Source organism: Eptatretus burgeri, chromosome 10, assembly GCF_056783735.1.
Source record: "Eptatretus burgeri isolate ZD-2024b chromosome 10, Ebu_testis_v1, whole genome shotgun sequence".
In the NCBI taxonomy this organism is placed as follows: Eukaryota; Metazoa; Chordata; class Myxini; order Myxiniformes; family Myxinidae; genus Eptatretus; species Eptatretus burgeri.
The window spans coordinates 99,801,658-99,827,757 of NC_140970.1; the positions used below are offsets into that span (position 1 = coordinate 99,801,658).

General features: G+C 43.9%; 3 protein-coding genes across 8 annotated transcripts in view; 1 reads left to right on the forward strand and 2 right to left on the reverse strand.

The window, feature by feature from the left end:
* The window catches only part of TMEM82 (transmembrane protein 82), a 29,226-nt gene extending 18,952 nt beyond the window's left edge, over window positions 1–10,274 (reverse strand). The window contains exons 1-2 of one of the 5 annotated variants that reach the window (XM_085899614.1): window positions 9,751–10,274; window positions 5,892–5,964 (exon numbers count right to left, since the gene is read on the reverse strand). In XM_085899614.1, the coding sequence (XP_085755740.1) occupies window positions 5,892–5,938 (47 nt within the window). In that variant the 5' untranslated portion in view covers window positions 5,939–5,964; window positions 9,751–10,274. The other 4 variants (XM_085899612.1, XM_085899616.1, XM_085899613.1 and 1 more) reach the window with 4 other exon arrangements.
* The window catches only part of LOC147019267 (fibroblast growth factor receptor 2-like), a 60,617-nt gene continuing 40,117 nt past the window's right edge, over window positions 5,601–26,100 (forward strand). The window contains exon 1 of the mRNA XM_085899611.1: window positions 5,601–5,808. The gene's annotated coding sequence lies outside the window, so the exon portion shown is untranslated. The remainder of the gene's footprint in view (window positions 5,809–26,100) is intronic.
* Window positions 13,440–26,100, reverse strand: part of LOC147019268 (uncharacterized) — a 40,084-nt gene continuing 27,423 nt past the window's right edge. Inside the window, exon 5 of one of the 2 annotated variants that reach the window (XR_015062722.1) lies at window positions 13,440–15,278. The gene's annotated coding sequence lies outside the window, so the exon portion shown is untranslated. Of the gene's footprint in view, window positions 15,279–20,523; window positions 24,568–26,100 lie in introns of those variants that run through there. The other variant, XR_015062721.1, reaches the window with a different exon arrangement.

The following is a 26,100-nucleotide window of genomic DNA, read 5'->3' on the forward strand; positions in this document are numbered from 1 at the left end:
CATGTGATTTTATCCATTGTACCCATCATGTGATTTTATCCAATATACACATCATCATGTGATTTTATCCATTGTACTTGCACACACCATCATGTGATTTTAACCATTGTACTTGCACACATCATCATGCGATTTTAACCATTGTACTGGTACATGTCATCATGTGATTTTACCTATTGTACCCATCATGTGATTTTAGCCATTGTACTTGTACTCATCATCATGTGATTTTAGCCATTGTACCCATCATGCAATTTTAACCATTGTACTTGTACTCATCATCATGTGATTTTAGCCATTGTACCCATCATCATGCAATTTTAACCATTGTACTTGTACTCATCATCATGTGATTTTAACCATTGTACCCATCATCATGTGATTTTAACCATTGTACACATCACCATGTGATTTTAGCCATTGTACACATCACCATGTGATTTTAGCCATTGTACCCATCATGTGATTTTAACCATTGTACCCATCATCATGTGATTTTAACCATTGTATCCATCACGATGTGATTTTAGCCATTGTACCCATCACCATGTGATTTTAGCCATTGTACCCATCATGTGATTTTAACCATTGTACCCATCATAATGTGATTTTAACCATTGTACCCATCATGTGATTTTAACCATTGTACCCATCATGTGATTTTAACCATTGTACCCATCATCATGTGATTTTAACCATTGTACCCATCACCATGTGATTTTAGCCATTGTACCCATCATCATGTGATTTTAACCATTGAACACATTATGTGATTTTAACCATTGCACCAATCATCATGTGATTTTAACCATTGTACACATCACCATGTGATTTTAGCCATTGTACACATCACCATGTGATTTTAACCATTGCACCCATCATCATGTGATTTTAACCTTTGTACACATCATCATGTGATTTTAACCATTGTACACATCATGTGATTTTAACCATTGTACACATCACCATGTGATTTTAGCCATTGCACCCATCACCATGTGATTTTAACCATTGCACCCATCACCATGTGATTTTAACCATTGTACCCATCACCATGTGATTTTAGCCATTGTACCCATCACCATGTGATTTTAACCATTGCACCCATCACCATGTGATTTTAGCCATTGCACCCATCACCATGTGATTTTAGCCATTGTATACATCACCATGTGATTTTCGCCATTGTACCCATCATCATGTGATTTTAACCATTGTACCCATCACCATATGATTTTAGCCATTGCACCCATCACCATATGATTTTAACCATTGTACCCATCACCATGTGATTTTAACCATTGTACATATCATGTGATTTTAACCATTGTACACATCATGTGATTTTAACCATTGCACCCATCACCATGTGATTTTAACCATTGTACCCATCACCATGTGATTTTAGCCATTGTACCCATCACCATGTGATTTTAGCCATTGTACCCATCATGTGATTTTAACCATTGTACCCATCTTCATGCGATTTTTAGCCATTGTACACATCATCATGTGATTTTAACCATTGTACCCATCACCATGTGATTTTAGCCATTGTACCCATCTTCATGTGATTTTAGCCATTGTACCCATCACCATGTGATTTTAACCATTTTACCCATCTTCATGCGATTTTAGCCATTGTACCCATCTTCATGTGATTTTAGCCATTGTATCCATCATCATGCGATTTTAACCATTTTACCCATCTTCATGCGATTTTAGCCATTGTACCCATCACCATGTGATTTTAGCCATTGTACCCATCACCATGTGATTTTAGCCATTGTACACATCATCATGTGATTTTAACCATTGTACCCATCACCATGCGATTTTAGCCATTGTACACATCATCATGTGATTTTAACCATTGTACCCATCACCATGTGATTTTAGCCATTGTACCCATCATCATGTGATTTTAACCATTGTACCCATCACCATGTGATTTTAGCCATTGTACCCATCACCATGTGATTGTAGCCATTGTACCCATCTTCATGTGATTTTAGCCATTGTACCCATCATCATGTGATTTTAACCATTTTACCCATCTTCATGCGATTTTAGCCATTGTACCCATCACCATGTGATTTTAGCCATTGTACACATCATCATGTGATTTTAACCATTGTACCCATCACCATGCGATTTTAGCCATTGTACCCATCACCATGTGATTTTAGCCATTGTACCCATCATCATGTGATTTTAACCATTGTACCCATCTTCATGCGATTTTAGCCATTGTACACATCATCATGTGATTTTAACCATTGTACCCATCACCATGTGATTTTAGCCATTGTACCCATCATCATGTGATTTTAACCATTGAACACATTATGTGATTTTAACCATTGCACCAATCATCATGTGATTTTAACCATTGTACACATCACCATGTGATTTTAGCCATTGTACACATCACCATGTGATTTTAACCATTGCACCCATCATCATGTGATTTTAACCTTTGTATACATCATCATGTGATTTTAACCTTTGTACACATCATCATGTGATTTTAACCATTGTACACATCATGTGATTTTAACCATTGTACACATCACCATGTGATTTTAGCCATTGCACCCATCACCATGTGATTTTAACCATTGTACCCATCACCATGTGATTTTAGCCATTGTACCCATCATCATGTGAGTTTAACCATTGTACCCATCACCATGTGATTTTAGCCATTGTACCCATCACCATGTGATTTTAGCCATTGTACCCATCATGTGATTTTAACCATTGTACCCATCATCATGCGATTTTAGCCATTGTACACATCATCATGTGATTTTAACCATTGTACCCATCACCATGTGATTTTAGCCATTGTACCCATCTTCATGTGATTTTAGCCATTGTACCCATCACCATGTGATTTTAACCATTTTACCCATCTTCATGCGATTTTAGCCATTGTACCCATCACCATGTGATTTTAACCATTTTACCCATCTTCATGCGATTTTAGCCATTGTACCCATCACCATGTGATTTTAACCATTTTACCCATCTTCATGCGATTTTAGCCATTGTACCCATCACCATGTGATTTTAGCCATTGTACACATCATCATGTGATTTTAACCATTGTACCCATCACCATGTGATTTTAGCCATTGTACCCATCATCATGTGATTTTAACCATTGTACCCATCACCATGTGATTTTAGCCATTGTACCCATCTTCATGTGATTTTAGCCATTGTACCCATCATCATGTGATTTTAACCATTTTACCCATCTTCATGCGATTTTAGCCATTGTACCCATCACCACGTGATTTTAGCCATTGTACACATCATCATGTGATTTTAACCATTGTACCCATCACCATGCGATTTTAGCCATTGTACACATCATCATGTGATTTTAACCATTGTACCCATCACCATGTGATTTTAGCCATTGCACCCATCACCATGTGATTTTAACCATTGTACCCATCACCATGTGATTTTAGCCATTGCACCCAACACCATGTGATTTTAGCCATTGTACACATCACCATGTGATTTTCGCCATTGTACCCATCACCATGTGATTTTAACCATTGTACCCATCACCATGTGATTTTAGCCATTGTACCCATCTTCATGCGATTTTAGCCATTGTACCCATCACCATGTGATTTTAGCCATTGTACCCATCACCATGTGATTTTAGCCATTGTACACATCATCATGTGATTTTAACCATTGTACCCATCACCATGCGATTTTAGCCATTGTACACATCCTCATGTGATTTTAACCATTGTACCCATCACCATGTGATTTTAGCCATTGTACCCATCTTCATGCGATTTTAGCCATTGTACCCATCACCATGTGATTTTAACCATTGTACCCATCTTCATGTGATTTTAGCCATTGTACCCATCACCATGTGATTTTAACCATTGTACCCATCTTCATGTGATTTTAGCCATTGTACCCATCACCATGTGATTTTTACCATTGTACCCATCACCATGTGATTTTTACCATTGTACCCATCACCATGTGATTTTTACCATTGTACACATCTTTATGTGATTTTAGCCATTGTACCCATCACCATGTGATTTTAACCATTGTACCCATCTTCATGTGATTTTAGCCATTGTACCCATCTTCATGTGATTTTAGCCATTGTACACATCTTCATGTGATTTTAGCCATTGTACACATCTTTATGTGATTTTAGCCATTGTACCCATCACCATGTGATTTTAACCATTGTACCCATCTTCATGTGATTTTAGCCATTGTACCCATCTTCATGTGATTTTAGCCATTGTACCCATCACCATGTGATTTTAGCCATTGTACACATCTTCATGTGATTTTAGCCATTGTACCCATCACCATGTGATTTTAGCCACTGTACCCATCACCATGTGATTTTAGCCATTGTACCCATCACCATGTGATTTTAGCCATTGTACCCATCACCATGTGATTTTAACCATTGTACCCATCTTCATGTGAATTTTAGCCATTGTACCCATCACCATGTGATTTTAACCATTGTACACATCTTATTTGAACCAGACTTTACAATTTGACCACATAAACCGTTCACACTATTAAGAATTTGCAAGTACTCTAATCTACCAATGTATGAACACGATGACTTTTTTAACTGCTACAATTATTCCCACCTTTGTGTGAGGTCCTCCAGGGCAGATTCGGCCAAAGTCTTTCACAAACTTGATGTTCAAATGAAGGTTTGATTGATTTGGAAGTCGTTGTGGCAATAACTCACCCACTGTTCACGCAAGACACCGTGGGATCTTGAACATCCCCAACTAATATTATATAGCAGACGAGATGCCCGTTTTTTTAAACCCATCAGAGGGATGGTGCAAATTGGGACGCAACATTCTGCCTGTAAAGCTCAATTCCAACAGTATATAATGGAGCCAATAATCAAACCCCAGGATAGAAAGCTCAAGGTTAAAATGTGAGCGACCTCTGCACCATCCTGTCGGATGGCAAAGTACCCCTCATCCCAATGACTGAACAAAATGCTTTGGCTTTTCGTAGTCATTTGGATGCCAGGAAAGTACCATCTTCACGCCTTGCATCCAGAGGAATAGAATTGTCCAAGTCATACAAAGTGTAGTGCGACGTATGTTAACCTGGGACATCAAAATGTGGAAACTGGTTTGGGGGAGAGCGGTGAGTCCAGGAACACATAGTTTGGCTTTGACAGCAGTGTCTATGGGATGTTGTGTTCATGCCCCCTTATGGGTTCGACCACAACAATGGCAAATGTGATGCAAGTAACGATGGAGAATTCCATCCATTTCATAAACTGGGAGATTATTTTCGAGTTCAGGTCCAGGCAAGGTCTACGGCATTGTGAGAGCCGATGGGGCGTTAAATACCAGCACGTCGACATGTACATATTGTAGATAAACCTATAATTTTTGATTATGATGGAATGATGGATCATACTCTGTTTCAGAGGGTCGGTGCTGCCGAAGCAGTTTCTTGGCAAGGGTTATGCTGGATGGTTTTCCATTGCCTTCCCAGCTGTAGTTATGGCAGGAATTTGGAATTTGTTCATGGTGCCAATTATAGCTCGCAGACTCTTCACGAAGGACACCGTGGGATCTTTAGCTTCCACCAACTAATGCCGGCAGACGGGATGACCGGTTAAACATACATCCGATGGACGGCACATGCTGATCAATGCTACCTGTGAAAACATCATCATGCTACCTGCACGGCACATGCTACCTGTGAAACACAAGGATGACAGTATGTAGCTGGGTCAGGGATTCAAACAGCTTCGAGGTGAGTCTGCGTACCTCCAGGCCACCCTCAACTTATGATACGACAGTGAATATCTGATGGATTTGTAAAGATGAATAACATACCTGTGATTTTGAACGATGGCTTGCATTTTCACAAGGTAGTTCAACATTCCAACAAAACAAGCAGATGTGAAAGCTGAAACAAAGCAAGTCGGACAACAAGAAGTTATCTTTGTATCAATGGTTAACCAGTGATATTTAACGTGCAATATCTCCACAATTATGTGGACAAATTAAAGTATGTCGACTCTTAAGACAAGTACTGAATTATGCAGGAAAAACTTTGCTTCAACACCAAGAAGGGGCCAAAGGTAATGTTGTCAGCTGATAAGCACATATATACGATAAGCAAAATTTGCTGATAAGCAAAAACAACAATAACTACACACAGCGCTCAGTCGAGCACAAACCTCTGCCAGGCTGAATGGTTTACATTTTGTAACCCACTGATAGGTCGGATCTGCATCCGGACGTGAACAAGAATCGAATCCGCTTGTTCTTGTCACCTACCCAACTCGTCAACCGAGTTTTATCATCATCCATCCGCAACTTTTTGAAATACTGCGCAATGTATTGTTTTGGCTGCATCAGTTGGGGTGGTGGGCTTGGGATCCTAGAATCCTGAGTTCAAATCCACCTTGGCTGTTGAATTAATTCCAGGTGGGGTTGACTCTGCCTGTCATCTTTCCGGGGTCGGCAAATTGAGTGCCAGCTTGCTGGTATCCTGTGTCGGAGTGGTGACCCCTCCAGGGTTGTGCCCAATAGCCAAGGAGACTGCTTAGGCAGCACCAACGCTCTGCACAGAGTATGGTCCCAATGGATGGATGGATGGATGGATGGATTATGAAGAATCACTTTTTTTTTTAATCATTTTATGCTCCCCCTCCATCCCTTTTCCTCACTTCAAATGGCACCAGAGCCAACTCAGTTCGTGAGAAGGCCGAATGCCTCAATTGTGTGTTTGCTTCCAAATATTGTGCCCCCAGCCCCTCGCTGTCTGTGCCCACCCTTCCCTGTCGTACCCAACTGCTCCTGGACGCTGTGTCTTTTGCACCTGAAAAGGTGCAGAAGGTTCTTTCAAACCTTGACTCTGACTCTGCTACTGGACCAGACGGCATTTGCTCACGTGTCCTAAAAACCTGGTCTGCTGCTCTTGCACATCCTCGCTCTGTTATTTTCACCCAATATTTTGCCATATGTCATCTTCCATCTGCTTGACAATCCGCCAACATCACTGCATTAGACAAAAAGGTGCAAAAACAAATCCCCTTAACCACAGACATATCAGCTTACTTCCAATCATTAGCAAGGTCATTGAATCCATCATTGTAGTTGTTGTGAAATCCGTCCTTTGCTCCAGCAACCTCATCCGAGATCATCAATTCGGATTCAGACCAGGTTACTCCACTTTAAACATGCTGCTTTTACTCACCCAACAATGGACGGAGGCCCTCAATGTCAGACATGAGATCAGGGCCATCACTCACGATGTACTGCATCCTGTGCTTTTAATACAGTGTGGCATCGTACCCTGCTCTCCAAACTATCTGCCTATTGCATCCAAAGCCTACTCCACACCTGGCTTCCTGACTTCCTCCACTCTCACAGCCAATGTGTGGCGCTCAAAGGAATCTCTTCATCTCCTCTGTCAAGGCTGGAGTTCCCCAAGGCAGTGTTCTGGGCCCAGTCCTATTCCTGATCTTCATCAATGATCTATCTCTCCGGAAAATCCCCTTTATCTATTTGCTGATGACTTCACCATCTGCCGTGACATCCAACATCTTTCAGGCAGGGGGAGGCTGCAGCCTCTTCCCTCTCTTCAGACCTTAAAAAACAAAACAAAAAATCGTACCCATGTCCGAAGGAAGAGGTGCAATTATAAAATAAACTACAAGGGCACTCGGTAGACCGCGTACCTCCGCCACGTAATGCCTGATCCACGAGAACATATCGGGCTCAATACATTTTTGAGATATCATGCTACACAGTACTACACCGTTTTTGGCCAAATTTCTCAATGGTGAAGAATCACTTTAAGAATTAAATAATCCTCGTATTCAGATCCGGATTTGGATCGTCGCCAAAATCGAATCAATTCGTCCTTGCCGCACACCCAACCTGCCCACCGAGTTTCATCAGAATCCGTCCACAACTTTTTGAGATATCATGCTATATATTAGTTAAGCTGCATCTCTCAATGATCCGGATCACTTAAAAAAAATTATCAGATCCACATCCGGATTCGGATCTTCACCCAGGGCACACGGCTGAATTCGTCCGCAACTTCTTCAGATATCGTGCTCTGTATAGTTTTTGGCCACTGTCTCTCAATGGTGAAGAATCATTTTAAAATTCTAATAATAATCGGATCCGGATTCGGATCTTCGCCAAATAATCTGATCAGTTCATCCTTGTCACACACCGAACCCGTCCACAAAATTATATCCGGATCCGTCCACAACGTTTTGAGATATCCTGCACACAAAGCCATTGCAGACAGGTCGGTGGTCTCTGTGTTCTACTCCTTCATTTCATCTCTGGTCTTGTACCCTCTGCTCTTTCCATGCTTTGTCTCCCCCCCCCCCCCAGGTTTCTGCAGGGCACACGTCCTCCACCATCAACTCCCTTCTGATGAAAATACCTAAATCCAGAATAACTGCTCACCTCCACTCATTCGTACCTCTTTTTTCACACCACTGCAACCAACTTCCACATTCTCTTCAAAACCATTCTTCCCTCCAGGTCTTCAAACGGTCACTACCAACTCAGATCATCCGCTGTACAGGACCATGATGTTTTCTCTCCCGTTAACCACCCATCCCCTACCCCCAAGGCCTTGTCCTTCCAAGCTTCCAGTTTTTCCCTCCCGAGAGTTTCCTTCTGTATCCATCTTGTCCACCAATTTGCAAGTACGTGCGAGAGCAGCAAAGTAGTTTTTTAGATTTTTTTTTTTTAACGACACGTGAGCCGATACCTTCCGGTCCGGTTGCAGAATCAGAGTTGAGGGTTGCCAGAAATTTCTCCACCTTCTCAGATGCAAAAGACAGAGTCCATGAGTGACTAGGGGCACAATATTTGGAAGCAAACACATAATTGAGGCATTCGACCTTCTCATGAGCGGAGTCGGCTGTGGTGACTTTTGAATTGAGGAGAGGGATGGAAGGGGAGCGTACTCCAGAGACAGACTTGACAAGGTGTCACCAGGTTTTAGAAGAGCAAGACAAGTTTGAAAGTTCATCCTTGAGGTTGGACAGATGTTCTTTTCTGGCTCCAGAGAGCGGACTTGTTGCAAAGTTTGAAGGAGAACTCCTCAACCTCAGCAACACATTGTCTTTTCTAAATTGCATCACGCACTCTCTACATAAAACCTACACAAAACAGGAAAAAAATCTTTGACTCTCCCTCCTGTAATCCCCATGCAATTCTACCCTCTCTCTCTGGTGATCTACATTACCTCTCCCCCCCCCCCCACCAAAAAAAATTGTCCCCTTTTCATACGACCCCTCCCCAACATGATCGCCACCCCTCCGATTTGTTTTTGCCTACCTACCCTTTTCTCTCCAACTCTAAGTTTCCAAATCACAGTACAATGGTATCAACAACCTCAATTCACTCCCCCTCGCGTATGCAATATGTCGATGGCCACCAATGACTGAAGAGGTTATTTTTAATATCAATTCAGAATTTCCAATTCGTCACACCGTGCACGACCTGTTGACCACCACCAATGTTCCATGATCATGGTCCAATCTCACGGTACAGACAAACACGAGGCAGTCCGAGCAGCCCGATAGCCATAACCCCTGATGACTATCTATTAAAAATGAAAAACTGGTGGAAAATAGACCACAGAACAGTGAATTCGTTCTAGTTTCAACTGGTGTAACCAGCTGGAAGTATTATCTGTTCGGTATTTACTCACCTCTCAAACACACAGATGTTCAGCACTCACCTCTGAAAAGAGAATCCAACAGATACGTCGGGAACAATGAAGGCATACTTGGAAGATTAAATAAAAACATGACTTTTGTTCCCTGAAAATGCAATGATTTCAAACAGACTCTTCAACAAGTATGCCAACGGCGGCGAAGAGGTAACAATGCGTTGCCACGGACTTTGACCGGCGGTGATAAGAAGTAACCTTTGGCATGCCAAATTATTCCGTGGGATTTCCACACTTTGTCTCTGAACAGTGGCTTTGCAGATAGTTTTCCATTGCGCACGACAGAGAGAGACTCCTCTTGAAACACTGTCTGTTGAAAGCCCCTTCACATAGCCCCCAGCCCTTCCCCATTAACCATCCAACACACACACACCTCTCCACCCACCAACCCGGACTGTGGCTTTTCTGGTCCAAATGAATCATCCTTTCCGCATGAGTGAAGAATAAACTCTGTGACAACCATTGTGTTTTGTAAGGACAGTTAACTCATTTGCATGTTATGTAACACATCAGCAGATATATATATATATATATATATATATATATATATATATATATATATATATATATATATATATATATATATATATATATATATATATATATTGTGTTAGTTTATGGAAAACTTACCCCAAGGGGAAAGCTTACATGGACATGCAGGTGACCTGAGGATTAGTTATTTCATTAGTCTTTGTATAGATAGTCCTTGGTCCCTTGTCAAAGGGCTGTTTGGGGGGGGGGGGGGGGCATGTGTTGGCTAGACTGTTTGTCCCATGCAATGTCTTCCTTCCTCCCCTTCTGTTACTTTCAATCTTTATTCCTTCACACCATCGTTCTTTTCAACCCATCTGTAACTTTCAATCATCCCTCCATTAACCCATCGGCCCCATTTCAACGGTCCACCAATAATTTCCCCTCCATCAAACATTTCTCCTTCACCCCCATTGGTCTTACCTCCAATCCAACGGCTGTTTGGTCATCCCTCGGTCGTGAGGGGGTTCCTGTCCGTGTTCCCTCCATCGGCGCATTGCTTGGTGACCCATTGGGTGCTCTCACATGCATGTTCGTGACACTCGGGGTTCGGCATGGCCTGCGAGGTACGGCGCTTCTCGGGGGCGTGGTACAGAGCAGAACAGTGCGACTGGGCATTTTCCACACGAAGGAGGGGGCTGGGGGCTCTCGTTTCGGCTTTGGGCGCATGAGGGGCAGGGCGGGAAAGTTCCCTCAGGATGGTGTGGCAATTACTACAAGTGATATCGGCTGAGGACCAATAGGAGGGGGAGAAGGCTTGAAGGAGGAGGGAAAGAAAGCTGATGTGAAGAAGAAGCAAAAAGCCGCAAATAAGGACTCGTGACGAGCTTGCGTGAGCAGGAACGAAAAGCACTCCTGAGCAGATGGCTGACAGACTGAGAAGGCTCGTGAGGGAAGGAACAAAAACGTGTGAGGGAAAAGAGAGGGTTTCACGAGCAATTGGTGTCGAGCTTCTGTGGAAAAAGACCACGCCGACCACGAGCGTCATCCTGCACTCTCGATCCTGTCAGCCACGAAGGACGAGGAGGGTGAATGGAGGAACCTCATCGACGGGGGCCTGAGGAGGAAGGAATTGAGGCAGAGGAAGGCCAGTTACGCATCTAGCTCACATATCTGGGATGCCACAGAGGACTTGTCTACTGGGTCCGGGCACCTCAGGGACGCAGATGTGTGTCTTCCATCGCCACTGGCCATCTTCCCCATCAATTTTCTTCTGCATTCTCTTGAATATTTCGTGTGAGATGAGGGACGGAAGGAATGACTGCTTTCCTTTTCTCCATTCATTCCTTCTATTTTATTTTGAAGTCCTTCTTGTGATATTCTTCTCCCCTGAATGAATGATGGCTAAGTCTTGTGTTTAAGTAAGATTGAATAAGGATACGTGTTCTGGTTAAATCTGCTCTTTTGTGCCTTTTTGCTTTCTTGCCTTGAAATGATTGCTTCTGTGTTTGTTATAAATAATTGTTTGTTGCTATTTCCAATCTGTCTCAGTTGTCTTTTCCCTTACTGCTCCGGTGCAGTGGACAAGTAAGGTTAGACCGGGCGTTCTGCCCCAATAATTTGCTTCGTCAGTCAGTGCACACTCACTATAATGCTCAGCAGTAATCCGAGTGTGTGCTGAGGACACTGACCCCAATTAGCCGGCCGTCCACAGGTAAAGTATCACGCAAAGTAGTCTAACCCTGCCCGGATTGGCCGTGCCAATCGGCGTTCGTGGTTGCTAAGCAACCTGCCGGTGCATGTAATTATCTGTGCCCGGTGGCCTCAGGACCAGGCGTTCGGGAGGGACCCAAGTGCTTCCCCTTCCCCTCATGGCAATCCTCAAACCCTGGATCTGCGACAACATATATGTATTTATGTATATATATATATATATATATATATATATATATATATATATAGATAGATATATATAGATAGATATATATATATATAGATAGATATATATATATATATATAGATATATATATAGATAGATAGATAGATAGATAGATATATATATATATATATATATATATATATATATATATATATATATATATATATATATATATATATATATATATATATATATATATAGATAGATAGATAGATAGATAGATAGATATATATATATATATATATATATATATATATTTATATATATATATATATATATGTATATATATGTATATATTGTTAAGCCTGGTGTTGGCGCAGTGGTTAGGGCAGCGGCTTGGGATCCAAGAGGTCCTGAGTTCAAACCCCGTTGGGCCACTGAATTAATACACCAGGGGGTTGACTCAGCCTGTCATCCTTCCGAGGTCGGTGAAATGAGTACCAGTATACTGGGCCGGTGTATACCCCGGTTAAAATAGGTGTACCTTATCCCTGTGTTGTAAGAGACGACCAAGGTTGCGTCAGGAAGGGCATCCGGCGTAAAACATGTGCCAAATCACTATGCGGATCAAACGGATGATCCGCTGTGGCGACCCCTCACGGGAGCAGCCGAAAGAAGAAGAAGAAGATATGTATATATTGTTGTGAACCGGGGCCGGTGGGGCACGAAGACCATAAGGGGTGAACTACCTTGGGTTCCCACCAGACTCTCCGGAATCGTAGGAGTCGCACACAAATAACTTTGTGACATGGCGGGTCGCGAGTCGACTGTGAACGCCGTGGGTCGCGAATTGACCGTGAATGCCAATAACTCGACCAGGTGACTTCAGGTCCTCCGTCAAATACCGTTTACCAAAAAGTTATGTTATCTAATTACCGGAGGACACGTCCTCGGTATGCACTTGCTCAAACCAGGTCACCTTACCAGATCAGATGCAGCTGAGCGGAACTGCCAAGCACGTACCAGCTAGGAAACAGATCGTAGGAAAATAATGTCCCGCTAAACAAGGGTGCGGGCCATGCTGGACCAATGGAAGAAAACATGAAAACGAGCTGGAAACATTTCTATACAAAGCATTTATTTAAAATCAGGTGAGGAAAAGTATGTGGCACATTGAATGGAGTTTTGTTTTATGTACAAGGGATAGCAAGGAATTTTTGGGGTGCAGCAAAAGACAAGCAATCTTACAAAAGCAGACAGAGAACAGAGTTATCCCACTATATCTTCTACAATCTTAATTTATGTGAGGATAGGCACCATCACACACACACACACACACATACACACACACACACACACACACACACACACACACACACACACACACGGAAGATTAGATTGCCAGAGAGAAAGAATGCAGGTGAGAGTAAATGACCTCTCAATACTTGGCACGGTCGGCAGACCAACGCAACTCAGAACGCTTAAGGAGAGGTAGGTGGGAGGAATACTGGTTGTGTATAAGGTGTGGGAGATGGAGGTGTGGTGTAGTGCAATGTGGGGGGTACGGTGTCGTGCCAGAGGAGAATGGGATTGCTAGTCAGTAATGATGTTCTTTGTGCATCCAAAGACGATGGGAAAGAGGGGGGATAGAGAGGAGAATAGATGTGTGAGGAGAAAGATCCCGAACCAAGCTGTGTAAAGGTCTGTATGTGTAGCGTGTACCTCTTATTGGGGTACACGCTCCCATATTGGGCCATAGCAGCCCTAGCCATGCCCTGCCAGGTTCTAAGACCGGAAACCGTCTCAGTTGCCTATCATCTTCAGCACGGCTCAGAGCTCCTGACTTAATATAGGGCATGCTCCCCGAGCCGGCACCTCAGCCCTGATCGTGTTCCGAGTGCAGTCTGAATGCCGGATGTCAGTAGACTTTCCATGCCACCCTCGGGCCCCTCATGAGCTAAAATGCACACCCGGTTCCCGAACCAAACTCCCGGATCACCCTTCTCAGGACCCCTCCTCATTGTCCCTGGTTTTGCCATTGTCTGTTGACTGAATGAGGGTTGTATCAATTCTGGATTCTCACTTGGGACATCCCCGGTGAGATGCATTCGAGCTATTAACGTTCGTTGCATGGTCAAGCATCGCGCGGCACTGAGGACAATCAGAATCAAAATAGAGTGGTGAATTGTAGCAATGCAGAGGTATGGGGATTGGAGCAATGCCGAGGTCACAGTTCTAAAGCAATGGCTCTCAAATTTGAGATGTATACTCGTGAGCGGAATAGCTTTCGATGCCCAAAATTTCGAAGGTCAAGGTCAAAGGTCAAGGTCACCAGAAGGTCAAACATCAAAATCAACGAAACCCTTAGCTTTTGAGTAAATTTTATCGGATCATCTCCAAACTTGGTGGATATATAGCATATCGATAGGCGCTCAGCTGATTCGTTTTTGGTGGCGATCGGTCTTGACCTTCATGAAGGTCATTTTTAAATATTTGACTAACAATATCGAGTAGGACCTAAAATTGAAGCCTGAGAAGAGTGTTTCTCAGATATAAAAAATTTCGTCGTTATGATGTCATTTGATGACATCATGACGAAAAAACTGATTTTTCATAAAAAATGAAACTCTCAAATCAAGGTCTTTTGGCAAGATAACCTTTGGCCTAAGGCCAAGGTACACTTTTTATTTAAGGCTTGGTCTCAATGAGGACTATTTAGTCTGTGCCTGAAGCCTTCAACATTAAAAAAAAACATAAATATATATACATATACACACACACACACACACACACACACACACACACACACACACACACACACACACACACACACACACACACACACGAAGGAGGAATAAAACATGAAAGCAAACCCAAGAGGTGCCACAGATCACACTCATACAACAATACAATAATGAAGGCAGGACTTCCCTTTGTCTCGATGATGCGCAGGGTGGATGCAGAACTTGATTCAACCCACATTATAAACCAGGAGCGAGACGACAGCCAGTGACGATGGTGTCCAAAGATGAAGTCACACAGCCATGAGCAGGGCCAGCAATGAGTAGGCCTTCAACCAGGTCATTTGGTCATCTTTGTTCTTTTCCCCAACGAGGCCTCCTGTTTTTTGTATCCCTTGTCGAGGCTCGTATGAGAGCTAACACACAATGCACACCAAGGGGGGCATGAGACAAGAGGGGCGGGAGTGGGAAGGACAAAACAGTGGGGAACAGACATTAGGAGATCTGTGGAAGGGAGAGGGATGGGACGGGGAACATGGGGAATAGAAGATGGACATTACAGGGACTTTCAGGAAGGAAAGCAGGGAATTTGAAGGAGGTGGGCTTAGGTGGATTATCGGGGGTAGAAAAGATCGAGGATTTGGATGGGGGATGATAAGAGGTGGTGGTGAACAGCTGTTTTGAAAGCCTGGAGGGAAGAATGGGAAAGAATAGAGTGAGGAAGTTTGTTCCAAAGGCGGGAAAAAAGAGGAATGAAAGAGTGAAGAAGTTTGTTCCAAAGGCGGGAAAAAAGAGGAATGAAAGAGTGAAGATGAGCAGTGATTCGTGATTTTGGTAGTTTTACCAGAAGGGGGTTGTTGGCGGACCTTGAGCGCCCTGTGGAAATGTGGTGGGGACAAATTGCAGAGAGAGCAAGGGGGGCAAGGCTGGAGAGGAGACGGTAGAAGACAGAAAGACCACCGACCAACCTGCGGTGATTGAGTGAGAGGCCCAAAGACTCAGCTTCATTGCGGGAGATGCCGATGATCTTAAATGCCCTGGTTTCGACAGCGTGAAGCCGAAAAAGGTGGGAGGCAGGAGCACCAGTCCAGAGGGGAGAGCAGTACTCCATCAGGCTATGGACAAAAGTTTTGTAAGTGGTCAGGAGCTCAAGAGGGCCGAGGAAGGACTTTGCACGACGGAGGATTCCCAGTCGGCGACTGGCTTTTGAGGCGAGGTTGGAAATGTGACTTTCCCAGGAAAGGTCATGGCAGATAGTGAGACCCAGAAGCTTGAAAGAAAAGACTTCTTCCAGAGGATTGTTGAGAAAGTGGATGGGGGGGGGGTTTCTAAACGGTCCTTTCGAAGAGACATAGTGAGAGTGTGAGATTTGTCTGGATTGAAAGACATGTTCCATGTGTTGGACCAGTTTGTGATTTTATCCAGATCTGCAGTGAGCGAAGAAGCTGCTGCTTGCTGGTCTGAGGGTTGACCAATGGTACGGCAGAGGGTGGAGTCATCGGCAAAGAGAAATAGAGGATTTTCCAGAGAGTCGGAGAGATCATTGATGAAAACCAGAAATATAACAGGGCCCAGAACACTACCTTGAGGAACTCCAGCCTGGACAGGAAGAGGGGATGAAAGAACTCCATTTAGGGCCACACGTTGACTATGACAGGAGAGGAAGTCTGCGAGCCATGAGTGGAGATGGCCTTGAATACCATGGGAAGAGAGTTTGGTGAGTAGGGCAGGGTGCCAGACTGTGTCAAAAGCACGTGATATGTCCAGGGATACGGCTCGGATTTCCTGTCTGGCATTGAGGACCTCCATCCATTGATGGGAGAGCAGAAGCAGAATATCCAGGGTAGAGTGACCTGTTCTGAAACCAAATTGATGATCGGAAATCAAGCCATTAGAGAAGAGGAAGGATTTCATGTCTGAAGCAATGATGGATTCCATAACCTTGCTGATGATTGGGAGAAGGCTGATTGGTCTGTAGTTGCAGGGATCTGTTTTTGCACCTTTTTTATGCAGGGCAGTGATGTTAGCAGATTTCCAAGCACATGGCAGATGACCTTGGGCAAATGAGAGGGTTAATAGAACAGAGAGAGGGTGAGCAAGAGCAGAAGAGCAGGCTTTGAGGACACGTGGGCTGATGCCGTCTGGACTGGTTGCAGAATCTGAGTCGAGGTTAGAAAGCAAGCTCTCCACCTTGTCAGGAGAAAAGGACACAGAGTCTAGGGACAGTTGGATGCGACTGGGTTAGGTGGGTAGAGAAAGTGATGGGTTTGGACACAAGATTTATCTGCAAACACCGAGTTTAGACATTCAGCTTTATCACGTGCGGTATCAGCAGTGCGGCCATTTGAGGTAAGGGAGGGGATGGAGGGGGGGCATACACCAGAAACAGATTTGATTAAATGCCACCAGGATTTTGAGGAGGGAGAGAGGTTTGAGAGTTCAGACTTGAGATGAGAAAGATGTTGTTTTCTGGCTCTCCTGAGGGTAGATACACACTTGTTCCGAGCTTTGTGGAAGGAACTGAGATTGCCCTCAGTTGGGTTTGCTTTCCATGAGGCAAAGGCAAGTTGTTTCAGGACAACTGCCTCGCCACAAGCTTCAGTAAACCAAGGGCGGGAGGAAGGGTAGGACAACTGAACACGAGAGGGGATAAATCTGTGCATGAGGGAGAGCAAGTTTCTTTGAAAGAATTCCCAGGATGAGTTGATGTTTGAAAAAGTAGTGATAGGAGACCAGTCTGTAAGTTTGATGGCTGCTCGGAGACCCTGCCAGTCGGCTTGAGTGAAATGCCAGACTCGACGGCGGTGAGGTGGTTCTCTGATAACAGCCAGAGAGATGTCCACTTTGACAAGGACATGGTCAGAAGAACCGATTGGAGTGGAGGAAGAGCAGCAGATATTGTCAGGGAAATTTGTCAAAATCAGATCCAGAAGAGATGGAGTACCATTGGTTGAGATCCGGGTCGGGAAGTTGACCGATTGAGTCAGTCCTAATGAGTCACAGAAAGCTTTTGCTGAGGTTCCATGGCAGGTGAGAGAGGTACCCACACCTCGCCAACTGGCATGATGACAATTGAAGTCACCACATAAGAGGAAGAGAGAGTTTGGATGAGAAGATAGAAGTTGATCCATGTTTTCGGATAGTGAGGTGTAGATTGAGTCATCACTATTTGGTGGAAGGTACAGTACACATATAAACATGAGGTGGGAGTGGAGGGAAGCCGTAGCCAGAGGTATTCCTGGGGGTGTGGGGGAGTGAGAGAAGTGCATGGAGAGTGAGGAATGGAGTCTTTGATGAAGAGAGCAACACCTCCACCAGGACGAGGCTCAGGTCTGTCATACCGGAGGAGGGAGTAACCGGGGAGAGATACTTGGGAGTCAGACATGTCTTGGGAGAGGAAAGTTTCTGTTAGGCAGATTATGTCTGGTATATCAGTGGCAACCTGTATGGAAAGATCTGAAAGGTTTGAGCGAAGGCCCCGGATATTTGAGGTCCACACTTTTAATGAAGAGGTAGGGGAGGAGGCTTTGTGTGCAAGGGGTGGAGGGGGAGGGGGAGGGTAGGACAAGGAATGAGGGGGGGGAGGTAAGGAGGGTTGTTGAAAGAGTGTGGGGTATTGCAGAATAGTTAGGGGAGGGGCCGAATGAGGAGGAGAAAAGGCTCTGTGGTGCTGGGGGAGAGGGGGGACAACAGACAAGGAAGAAAGCAGTTGAGGATTTGAGGAGGTGGAGTGAAGAGATGGAGGTGAGAGGGCAGTGGAGGGAGGCAGCTTGGTGGATGAGAGGGGGCAACTTTGAGAAGAATGAGTGAGGGGGATGAAAGGTGGGAGAAAGGTGAGGGGGAATTTTTGAGAGAGGTGAGAGGGAGGCTTGAAGGGAGAAGAGTGGGATGGTTGCTTTGAGAGTGAGAGTGAGGGGTGAGGGGGGTGAGTTGGCACTGAAGTTGGAAAAAAAGAATGGTTGATGGAAAGTAAACATCCATGGCAAACTGTGGTTTTTAAGAGTTTTAGGTCAGAGATACGATTTAACACAATTCTTGATGGATGCAATGAAGGCGAATTCAGAGAATGGAGAGAAGAAGCACTGTAATAGTTGGATTTTTTAGGCAAGGAATGAAGGAAAGCTCGAAATGAGAGCAGTCTGTTAAAATAGCAGAATAGTAGTGCATTGTGAAACAGTAAAGAGTACCACATGTGTGAGAGAGGAAGATGAAGCATTACAAGATCGTTTTTGTTGTTAATATTAATGTTTGAGAGAGTTTTCAACAGATTAGGTCATGGAAGTGTAGAAAAAAAATCGAGGAAGAAGACGAGGAGGAAGTTAAGAGGAAGAAGAAGAAGCAGAATCGGGAGAAGGTTAGCGTGTTGTTGTTGTTGTTGGGTTTTTTTTCTGAGATAAGAAAGAGATTAGTTGGGAGAATGGGGGATGTTTGGAAAGTGGGGAGGATGAAAATTGAAGGTAATGGAGAGGATAGAAATTGAAGGTAATGGGGAGAAAAAACAAACAAAAAAACAAGCAGTCATAGACTGGTACTTACGAAATCGTCAACTTGACCTCTGACCTTGTCTCATAAAAGCTGTCTCGAGAGAAGGTCGCGACGCAAACCAGAAGTATCTACGATGATTCTGTACCAAACCATCAAAAATCGAATGTTTGACCTCACTGTGACCTTGACCGTTGACTGATTTTGACCAAAATCTAATCAGCACTAGCCATCACCCTCCTGAATCACGTGGTGTAATTTGACATTGGTAGCTTCTTCCGTTCTCGAGTTATCGTGCCTACAAACAAACAAACAAACAAACAAACAGAAACGGAAGTCATCAATATACCTACGAAATCTTTAGATTTCGTAAGTAAAAAACGATCGAACACCGAGTGGAACCAGTAGGCCTCAAGCCTCGTCCAAGGTCTCAGTCTCAAACACCCGGTAAGAACGTCGACAAAAATACTCACAAAATAGCACGATTTTTGAAACAAAACCGAACTAGGAACACAGTAACATGTAGGTGAGAAAATGAAACAGTTAAAACGGGACAGATAACGACCGGAAACTTAACTTTGAGAACGTCAGCAGAGAGCCCCGAAGGAGACCTCTCGTCGCTCCAAACCCGGAACTGGAAGTCAATACACGCCCAAAATTGAAAAAAAAACATCAATAGTTCAGCGTATGGCAGCATTTTTAAATCAGTTTTTAAACGTTGCCATGCGCTCGCTAAAACGTCAAGGTGTGACAGGGCCCTAACTTTGGCGCAGTGTTACCTAAACCAGTTACTTCATTGCATCAAAACACAACACACCATCATCGACGTCTTTGACCAATATGATGATGTCAATTCTGTGAAGACAGAGGAAAGAATGAGACGCCTTGCTGTTGCTGGTGGATCCCGAAGCAACTAAGTCATTGCTGGACGCCCAGTACCACAATTGATGAAATTCATGGCTCTGTCGTCAAACAAATCCACCTTGACACACTTCATCTGAAGTCACGTCACGCAACATGCACCAATAGATCGGCTGACATCATATGCAAATTTCGTCAGACTGTGATGTGACCAGCTAAGTTGTCCAAGATGGCAGCTTCCTGCAGGGAGGAAATCACCGGCAGCTGATCGGCGATTTATTGGTAATTTTTGATGAATATGGCCAGTGAGGACGCTCCCCAGTGTATTATTCACCAGGACAATGTAGCAAACGAAGAAGTCAAACGTTTTACCTCTGTAAGATAAATGGAGAGAAAGTGTCAACAAATGGCTCGTCTTAGACGGTCACGAACGACGTTTAGCCGAGAGTGCCGGCGCGGGAGGACTAACTTCGATCATGGGCCTATTGTACCCGGAGTGCCGGCGCGGGAGGACCAACCATTGTGCAACGCCAGCGCATCGACCCATCGAATTAACGCCATTGACCCTGCATCGGACAGCTTTATATACAGCCGGTCAGCCACAGCCGGACATTACATACATACGGCCGGAGGAGCAGACAATTGGGCAGTCAAACCGGCGCTGATCGACACTTGAGGCACACCCAGTCAGCGCGAGGATTGACTTTGCCGCATCGCTAGTTGTGTGGCGTCTTCGTCTGGGAAGAGCAACCCTCGCCTCGCCATCGTCAGGATGGCCTTGGGCCAGCCCCGCAGGGTTGAGTCGATGTAATGGGGGTGCCGGGCGGTATCGTGTGTTGCAGAGAGTTGATTCAATTATATTTATATATTTTACACCCATGTAGTTCGGATCTAGTGTTGAGGATGTTCCAGACCTCATGGGGTGGGGACCCAGCCTCCTTACCCGTCACCGCATCAGCCCCTAGACGGCCACGACTACTACAATAGGGAAAGCGGGGTAACCTAATTTTGGCTTTTTGTGGGAGATGCAGGTAAGTTGCCAGCCAAAGGATGTGTACTGCAGTTCCGTTGCATTGTGAATCGGAAGTAAATAGAACTTTATTTGCAAGATCAAACCAGATGTATACATAATTATCCATCATCAAGAATTATCCGTCATCACAAGGTGGGAGGCTAGGAATTTTCTGAGCTGACCAGATGCGATAGTATCTATTTTCCTATCTCGGCGACGGTAGCAAGTGTCGTGATAGCCCAGATGACTCGGGATTTCTTCACACTCAATATACACTCGTGCACTCTCGGCAAAACGTCGTTCGTGACCGTCTAAGACGAGCCATTTGTTGACACTTTCTCTCCATTTATCCCATCTTACAGACGTAAAACGTTTGACTTCTTCGTTCGCTACATTGTCCTGGTGAATAATACATGGGGGAGCGTCCTCACTGGCCATATTCATCAAAAATTACCGATAAATCGCCGATCAGCTGCTGGTGATTTCCTCCCTGCAGCAAGCTGCCATCTTGGACAACTTAGCTGGTCACATGACAGTCTGACGTTATTTGCATGCGATGTCAGCCGATGTCATGTCTGTCTAAGTGTCACATGGCCCACACATGATCTGAGTAGAGAAAATTCAAATGAGAGAGCGCGGGGAATGCATCGATTTTCAAGATGAAAATACACAATAACTGCAGCTATTTGAGTGGACAACTTTTGCGTACGTATGTATTTGGATATATACTATCATATTATCAAGGTTTTGTCTACCACCCCCCCCCCCCCCGATGAGTGGAATGAAACTGCACGATACAGCTTATGGCTGATCGCCTACAAGACTGGAAGAGTATCTCGCTTGGGGCATTGATCAATCACAGACTCAATCGTGGAATAGAATGCGTCCTTCACAGTGAGATCACTTGCCCCAGTCGGAGCATATCCAGAGACCAGGGAAATGACACCCAAGGAGTGACGAATCCTTGGTCTCATGATATGCTCATTGACCAGTGTTACCTCAATTAACATTGGAGTCAGCTTATTGGACACAGCAACTCCGTGGACATGGTAACTGTCAGAGCAACCAGACCAATAGTAGGTGTAACCACCCGCCATGATCTCACCGCAATCCAGTCTCCGAACCTCAGAGAGTGCTGCAATACCGATGTCCACAGGCTTGAACTCAAATTATAAGAGAGACAGGTAATCATCCTCTCTTCAGGATAGGACATTCCAGGCAACCACCCAAAGGGACCACCTCAGGTTAACCCAAGGAGACCGTCGTCTGTTGGATGACACCTTAGTACCACGTCCACACACATTCCCGCAATCTGACCCGGAAAGGTTTGCCCATGGTTTCCCTCCTCTCAACGATTGGGGGTCCTGAAGGCTTTGCCCCAATCCCATCATCTGGTGAGCTGCCCTACAAAGGGCAACTGCACAGAAAGTACTCCCACAGAGTGGTTTTTCAGATTTTTCATGCTTTTAATATGTTTTGCGGAATGAAGGGTTTTACGGTGGCCGGAGTGCAAATTCTGCCACCAACCTCCTAATAAGAAGTAACCCGACTGCAGGAGGGCGTCTGCAGACACAGTTGGGCACTAGATATGGATGGCCGTTGGCTCACAAGGAGCTCCTCCACCATTTGACAGGTTTTGTTTTTCATCCTGCTGGGTGTCCATATCATACACCCTCCTTACCAAGAAACCTAGTGGGGAAGACGGTTTAGTCGCCGCCAACCTGACCATGGAACAGGTTAGTGCAGGTTTACATGGTACCTGCAGCAAGTCACAGATCTAATCTGACCTGTCCTGATATCGATAAAATTAAGTAATTCATTAAAAAATGGAAAATTAATCAATTAATCGATTATATATTCAATAAATCAAAAATACCCTTTATAGCCAAATCACGCATTCAATGTTGTGTCCAAATGTCAGCACCCGAGCTCAAAAGGTGCGTGAGATATTGCTCAGGTGAGAAACCAAATAAATAAGTCATTAATAAATCGATAATAATTAAGTAATTTATTAATTAATCAAAAAAATTAAAAAATAACCTTTTTGCCAAAGCACATCTACACTTTTGACCCCAAATTTCAGCTTCCTCGCTCAAAGGATGGCTGAGATATCGCCCTGTCAAACAAGAAAACAAGAAAAAGAGATCGTGCATAGCACGATACTTGCAAAGTCAACCCCCCTCTCCAAAGGTTGCCATGCATACATCAAATTGTCCATTTCATCAAGATTAAAATTCACAATGTTCATGAAAGCTTCGGTCAATCGGATGAAAATTGATTATTTTTCAGATTGAAATTGATGATTTTAGAAGTTTGACCTTGAGTTGACCTTTTGACCTAAACAAAAAAAAATAGTTGCTTTCCCAATTCAGTGATGGACTATGCAAAATCCTATTCAAATTTCAAGTCAATCGGATGAGAAATGACGATTCCAGAAATCTGACCTCAAGATGACCTTTCACCTTTAATCTCAAAATCAATAGGCTTCTCAGTTGCGACTATCTTTACAACTTGGTAAAGTTTCATGACGATCAGTTTTGAATTGTGACCTGTAGGCGATTGACAGACAGACAGACAGACAGACAGACACAAACAGACAGAATAACAAAATCGACTGACCTTGAAAATATATAGTTGAAAAATCTTCGATTTTGCAAGTAACAAACAAACAAACGGAGTAAAAACTGAGTACTCCCTTCCTTCGACGCCCAGCAATGATAACATACATCGCCTGGATATGGAATTTGGAAGCAGGTGAACAATGTTCAAGCAAATAACTAAAACATACAATATACAAACTCACTTTTATGAAGATACTCAACATTTTTACCTGTTGCTTCGCTGACGGATTTTTACCCTATCATTTGCCCGAGGACATCTTCCACCTGCTCGGAAGTCAGCTAACATCACCTTCGTCAGCGAACTTCTTCTTCTTCCTAACAGCCACAATTATTTACACTTTCTCACGGGGTTGGTAGGTACGCCCAGATTAGGCAGCAGTCAGTGTGACACAAAACCGCCCACTGCAAAAAAAGCTGCTACACTGTGGTCCACAGGTCAGTCAATGCCAGCCCATCACATGGGAATCGATCCATTGACAGATTTCTGGCTCAACTGGCCTTCTGAGACCAATTTTTGAATTAAAAAATGGAGAAACTTGATGCTTTCTTACTCAGGATTTGAGTGCCATCGGCGGAGTCTGATCGGGGCCCTGGGACCCCTTCGCAGATCGAGGTGAGATCCCGTATGCAGTGCCCATCCAGCCCCAGGAGAGACCATATTCCCAGGATAGCTTTGCAGCTCTTGCCATTCTCTTTCGATCATTGGATTTTGGGGCCATTTATAAGACTCTAACCGAGGGTAGAGGAACAAGTGCACAACGTGAAAAATTGATGATTATGGGAAAGTAAGCAGAACAAAGAGAGCTAAAAAAATAAACCATGGATTTTCACCCAAATATGGAATCTAATTGAGGATACGAAGAAATTGAAGCACAAAATGGAAGGATGTAGAACACAGAAATCAAAGTAAATATACTCATCAATGCAAAACTGTGAAAAAAAAAAATTGTATGTTGGGACAACATCATGACATTGAGAACATGGCTGAAGAATCAGAGACAGCAGCTGAGAAGAAAAACAGGGCAACAACTATACAAAATCCCAGGAATTTAACCACCGCCAGAAAGGGAGGGGAAAAGCAAGAAAAGACAAAACAAGGAAATCCACTCACTTCAGAGAACGACTAGATGGAAAGATTGGCATAACACTTCAAGGAAGTTTTGAATAGAAGAAGTAATCCAAGGAAGTTCAATGCAGGGGATGGCCATCATGCTGATGGATTTCTGCCAATACCCATGTACTCCTCTATCCCCAATGCCTTTCGGTACCCACGTAATTTCAGTTAAAATCCATCTACCATTTCTGCTGTCACTACCTTTCCAGGGAAACCATTCCATGCACTACCTACTCTCTGAGAGAAAGACCCTTGCTTTAATATTGTCACAACTCTGCTTTTCTTCATTCTCATGCGATGACCCCTGTCCTATCTCGTTGGATATTCTGCTGAAAAACCGATCCACACTTATTTTGTTTATATCTACCCTTCATGATCCTAAACATATCTATCAGATCTCCTTGTAACGGACTCCTTTCTAATGTAAGTAGCACATTACTCGCAGGGCGATTGCATCACTCCCCTACAGTGACACACAAACACACTTACTGTGAGTAAACTTACACATGCAATTCTGGCAACTCTTCAACAAAAAAGCTTCACTCTTCCCCTCCCAACACTGTTCCATCTTTGCTCTCCCCTCCCCACTCAAATCCAAGTCCTCACCCTCCCCCTCCCAACCTTAAGGCATCAATCCCCTCCCCACACTCAAGCCTTCAACCCCCCCCACCCCCACTTCCAAAATTGTCCAATTTATACTCTCACCCTCCTCCCGCTAATAAAAGCAAACAGGCATTCCCACGTTGAAACAGCAGAATATTTAACCCTTTCAGCTCCCTTATAATGCTATCCCCAACATCACAGAAACCCGTCTCAGTCGCCTGTTCAACTCACAATGTTAAGAGAAAATAGTCGGAAATAATAGCAAGGACCAGTGTAACCTCTTCGGTGAAAGCGCTGCTTGAGAGGAAGGGTTCTAAAGGGTAAATTCTGAAGGATACATTCTGAAGTGTGATTATATAGGGTTCTAAAGAGTAAATTATACAGTTATAAAAAGTAAACTCTAAAGGGTTCTCAAGGGTTATAAAAGGGTATATTCTAAAGGGTAAATACTAAAGGGTTGTAAAGGGCAATTCTAAATGGTACTAAAAGATATATTCTAAAGTTTGAAAGGGTTCCAAACAGTAATTATAAAGGGTGATTATAAA